This window comes from Mandrillus leucophaeus, unplaced genomic scaffold (genome assembly GCF_000951045.1).
Source record: "Mandrillus leucophaeus isolate KB7577 unplaced genomic scaffold, Mleu.le_1.0 Scaffold58, whole genome shotgun sequence".
NCBI classification, from domain to species: Eukaryota; Metazoa; Chordata; class Mammalia; order Primates; family Cercopithecidae; genus Mandrillus; species Mandrillus leucophaeus.
In genome coordinates, this window is record NW_012106252.1 from 2,421,484 (window position 1) to 2,427,207 (window position 5,724).

At 39.6% G+C, this 5,724-nt stretch overlaps 1 protein-coding gene across 1 annotated transcript; it reads left to right on the forward strand.

Annotated features, from left to right (window-relative positions):
* The first annotated feature begins 4,833 nt into the window (after positions 1-4,833).
* LOC105552989 (keratin-associated protein 1-3) lies at positions 4,834-5,397 on the forward strand. Its single transcript, XM_011998870.1, has one exon. It carries the CDS (start codon positions 4,834-4,836, stop codon positions 5,395-5,397), a length of 564 nt encoding a protein of 187 aa, XP_011854260.1.
* Positions 5,398-5,724: the final 327 nt, after the last annotated feature.

Below are 5,724 nucleotides of genomic sequence, written 5' to 3' on the forward strand. Positions count from 1 at the left end.
CCCGGTGTGCTGCGACCCCTGCTCCCTGCAGGAAGGCTGCTGCCGCCCCATCACCTGCTGCCCCACGTCGTGCACGGCTGTGGTCTGCAGGCCTTGCTGCTGGGCCACCACCTGCTGCCAGCCTGTGTCTGTGCAGTCCCCGTGCTGCCGGCCCCCCTGCGGCCAGCCGACGCCTTGCAGCACCACCTGCAGGACCTTCTCCTGCTGAGCAGGGCACTGACTGCCCGGAACATGCAACTCACCTTCTGAAAAAGTCACACTCCCGTTTCTCTACTTTAACAAACCTCCTGCCCTGAGCCCGCAAGACCCCACATCAACCAAGCTGGGAACTGAGAACCGGGCTCATCATTAAGACCTGGGCCCTTCTGAAGTCTTTGTAAAGGAAGCAATTTCCTTCTTCCTATCTAAGATTTTGTGGCATGTTTATTTTCTAATAAATATCTGTTCTTTGGTCTTGCAAAAACTTTGGTTTTATTTACTCATTCTAATGTTTTGTATTAAATTAACTTTTAATTTAAAAAACTGACACATAATTGTACATGTTTATGGGGTGCAGTGTGATGTTTCCATACATGTATACATTTTGTAATAATCAAGTCAGGGTGTTTAGCATATTCATCACCTCATACATTTATCATTTCTTCATGGTAAGAGCATTTAAAATCTTCTCTGTTAGCTATTTTGAAATATATGATACAATATTACTAACCATAGTCATCCTACTGTACATTAGAATACCAACACTTACCCCTCCTATCTATCTGTAACTTTGTACCTGTTGACCAATCTCTGCTTATCCTCCCCTCCTCTCACTCTCCCCAGCCTCTGGTAGCCAGTATTCTAGTCTCTACTTCTATGAGATTAACTTCTTTAGATTTCACATAGGAGTGAGAGAATGTGCTGTTTGTCTTCCTGTGCCTGGTTAATTTCACTTACCATAATGTCCTCCAGGTTCATCCATGTTGTTGCACATGACAGTATTTCATTGTTTTTATGGCTGATAGTTTTCATTGTGTGTGTGTGAGAGTATGTGTCATATTTTCTCTATCCATTCATCCATTGATGGACACTTAGATTGTTTTCATATGTTGGTTGCTGTGAATAGTGCTGCAACAAACATGGAAGTGCAGATATCTCCTCAACATACTGATTTCATTTCCTTTGGACATATACTCAGTAATGGGATGGCTGGATCATATGGTAGTTCTATTTTTGGGGGACCCTCCATACTGTTTTCCATAATGGCTATGCTACTTTACATTCCCTCCAACCTTGTATGAGCTCCCCTTTTACCACATCCACACCAGGATTTGTTACTTTTTTGTATTTTTGATAATAGCCATTCTAATTGGGGTGATATGGTATCTCATTGCGGTTTTGATCTGCATTTCATGATGATTAGTGATGCTGAGCACTTCTTCATATATGTGTTGGCCATTTGTGTGTTTTCTTTTGTGAAATATCTATTCAGGTCTTTTACCTATTTTTAATTGGATTTATTATCGTTATTCACTGTTGAGTTGTTCAAGTTCCTTATATATTCTGGATATTAACTCCTGGTCAGATGCACAGTTTGAAAATATTTTCTCCCATTCTCTAGGTTGTCTCTTCACTCTGTTGATTTGATTATTTCCTTTGCTGTGCAGAAGGTTTTTACTTTTATATAATCCCATTTGTCTACTTTCACTTTTGTTGCCTGTGCCTTTGAGGTCTTATCCCCCCAAGAAAAAAACCATTGCCCAGACCAGTGCCATAAAATGCTTCCTGTATGTTTTCTTCTAGTAGTTTTATTATTTGCGGTCTTATATTTAAGTATTTAATCCATTTTGGGTTGTTTTTAAATATGTTGACAAATAGGGTCTAAATGCACTGTTTGCCTACCATATGCAAGTCACAGGCTACATGGTATAAAATAGAAATTAAAATTGAATTAAAAATGTTCCCCTCTTCAAAAAGCTTCTAGGGACATGAGTCATATTCACCTATAATTCATCTAAAAAGTAGAATATGAAAAAATAAAAGTACAACACTGTGTGGTGTCAACACAGAAGTCACTATTGGTTGGGGAAAAAAAGAAAGATTGAAAAGAGAAGCTAACATTTTATATGGGTTCAGATTGTGCTACCCAGATCAGAGGGATGGCATTCGTAGCAATAGAAATAGTATGAGCAAAGGTATGGAGGGAGGGGAACCATAGCATTGTTCAGAGTACAGTTTGGCTGGGGGCACTGGATATATAGAGAGTGATAGTGAAAGAAAGATTTGGAAAATTTGTATGCTTTGAATACTAGACAAGGGAGTACACCCTTAATGCAATAAGCAGTAAGGAGCTGTTGAAAGCTTTGGGGCAGGAAAATGGCATAACAAGAGCTGGGCACTGGGACAATTCTCATGATAGCACCTTATAAAGACAGAGGTCAAAGGCCAGAGAAATAAGTTGCACAGAACTATACAGAAACTAATCAGGAAGATATTGCCCTGGTCCAAGCGATGTACAATAAGAGCTCAACTAAGATAATACCCATGGAATAAAGAAGACACAATGAGTATGGCAGATGTAGAAACCCAGAAAGTTTATTAACTTAGCTGAATGTGGGAAACAAAAAACGACTAGGAAGCAAATGTGATTTATTCCAATTATAAGTCTCTGGTCCACACCGGGGCCTATTGTGGGGAGGGGGGAGGGGGGAGGGATAGCATTAGGAGATATACCTAATGTAAACGACGAGTTAATGGGTGCAGCACACCAACATGGCACATGTATACATATGTAACAAACCTGCATGTTGTGCACATGTACCCTAGAACTTAAAGTATAATAATAATTTTTTTTTAAAAGTCTCTGGTCCAGATACTTAAAAGAACTTTTAACATATTTATACTTATTTATTGTGTATTTAAAATTGCTAGTGCATAGTGTCATCTGTCTACCATCTAATATTTATATTCTTGAGCTATTACAAAATACCTTTTTTAAGAAAAAAAGACAAATACAAAGAGCTTTACTAACATTAATTGATTCTGAAAAGTAGCATGGTATAAAATAAAAAGAACTGGTCTAGGAATGAGTGATAGGAGTTTTATACCCAGCTCTTCTAGTTGTGTACTGTGGGAATGGAAACAAGTCGCTTAACCTCTCCAAGACTCAAGAGTATTCTGACCCCAACTAATGTTAAGTGAAAATGAAAAGTGCTCCATACTACACCACCAATGTTCCCATTTAGAACTTTGAGGCTAAACAGTTCTTTACTCCACTCTTTTCCTTGATTAATCCCTCCTGTTACTACTACACTGATTTTTATACTAGAGCAAGATATGAAACAAACAGATGGGGTCCTGCTTTCTGTATAAGCCTTTAGTGCTCTGGGCATAGTAGAAGTTAATAAATATGTGCTATTTATAATAAGAATGATGTCAGTTTCTACACCTATAAAATTAAGTGGTGGAACAAGATAATTTACACATTTTTGATCTCCAACGTTCAGTGATTACATATAACCATTTTCAATGTCATACCTACAGTCATAGTTACCATATGACATGAACATCTTTACTGATGCTGGCATGAATCACATTGTAATATAACCCTATTCCTGTACAAACACCACCACCTCATAAAATGCTAACTATGTGTTTCTATTCATGATGGGAAGGGAGAAATAAACCTACCCCAAGTAGAAATAATATGTTTTTGTCCAGACTTTTTTCATGTATGTTATGTAACCCTAAACTCCCAGTAGAAAATCACATTCTTTCTTCTAGCAATGGCCAGGAATTGTTTTAACTTTCATTTTGTCGAAATTTATCTTAATCTCTTTGCATTTATTATACTACACCTCTCGAACTATATTTGGTCACCCATTTTCTAACCTGCCTTATAAAGCAGAAAAAAGTATTTTCTAACTCTTGCTTTTTCTTTGATTGATTTCCCTTCCTAAATTCAGTTGTCATGCTCTTTGGTCTAATATCTTTTCACAGGACACACAGTTTAGTAATGTGAAATGACATAAATTAAAAATAAATTCTGCCTTTGAGAAATTATATGCCAGATAATCCATATACCGGTGATTTTTGTCTTTCATAGAGAAGTGTAAATTTCATTAAAATATTTTGCAATCTTTTTCCAGTTACTGAATATGAATTTTAGCCTTTCTTTTAAGAGACATTGGAATTGAACAGGTTTTGTTTTATATATCCTCCTGAGTGATCAATGTTTCCTCAGATATGAATGTGAAGTTCAGGAGATATCACAGAAATTGGAAAGATTTCATTTCAGTGAAAAATATATGAATTTCTATGAATGTAGAGTTTATCAGAATTTCTATCTGGCTAATAAGATTATATAGAGAGAGTATAATCTTACTAGTCTAAAAAATACAAAGCAGTCTTACATAAGGACAGTCATGATTCATAATTCTTTTCTGGAGACTTGAGGTTTGGTGAATACAATCCCCAAAATCACATCATCTTATGGGTGAGAGTCACCTTGTCAGATGATATGCCCACAAGTGCAAAACTGAAGCTGAAGCTCAAGTAGAAATTACACCATTGTTTGAAAACAAAATGTTAACATTTTTACCAAGGACAAACACATTTGGTGAGTATTAGCTGAGCAATAAGGAAAAATCAATTTCAAGATATATTTAAAACAATTCAGCATTTGAACCATCAGAGGGCCCTAGAAAGGCTGGTTTAAAGAGTAACAAGATAAAAATGTTGCTCGCCACAGATAGAGGAATTGGTCAAGACTTATAAAAAGCCCGAGGTGGAATAGGCAGACACAACTCAGAAACTCCTCCAAGCAACCCAAACTTCAGACCAACTCCTGACACCATGGCCTGCTGTCAGACCAGCTTCTGCGGATTTCCCAGCTGCTCCACCAGTGGGACCTGCGGCTCCAGCTGCTGCCAGCCAAGCTGCTGTGAGACCAGCTGCTGCCAGCCACGCTGCTGTGAGACCAGCTGCTGCCAGCCAAGCTGCTGCCAGACCAGCTTCTGTGGGTTTCCCAGCTTCTCAACCAGTGGGACTTGTGGCTCCAGCTGCTGCCAGCCAAGCTGCTGTGAAACTAGCTGCTGCCAGCCAAGCTGCTGTGAGACCAGCTGCTGCCAGCCAAGCTGCTGCCAGACCAGCTCCTGCGGAACCAGCTATGGCATTGGTGGTGGCATCGGCTATGGCCAGGAAGGCAGCAGTGGAGCTGTGAGCACCCGTATCAGGTGGTGCCGCCCAGACTGCCGTGTGGAGGGCACCTACCTGCCTCCCTGCTGTGTGGTGAGCTGCACACCCCCATCCTGCTGCCAGCTGCACCACGCTGAGGCCTCCTGCTGCCGCCCGTCCTACTGTGGACAGTCCTGCTGCCGCCCAGTCTGCTGCTGCTACTCCTGTGAGCCCACTTGTTGAAAACCTCCTTCTGCTGGGAATCCTGATAAGATGGCACTTTAAAACTAGCCAAATTAGAATCCTAACAATCTTCTGAACTCCAGTACCTATAACTGGGCTTGCAACCTCTCATCACACAGCCACATAAATTCTCTAGGATGTAAATTCATTTACAATGGAAGACCAAAATTTTTTCCTAGACCTGGATGTCAGCCAAAGTCCTACAACGTGAAAAGAGTTAGATAATATTTTACTATAAATATCATCTGAAATATTTCAACAATTATTGGGACTTAAATTTAATAAAGGTTTTCAATGATGAAGTCATTAGAACTTTCTCTGCTTTGG

Coding starts and splice junctions, on each gene's coding strand:
- LOC105552989 (XM_011998870.1), top strand. CDS start 4,834: ATGGCCTGCTGTCAGACCAGCTTCTGCGGATTTCCCAGCTGCTCCACC.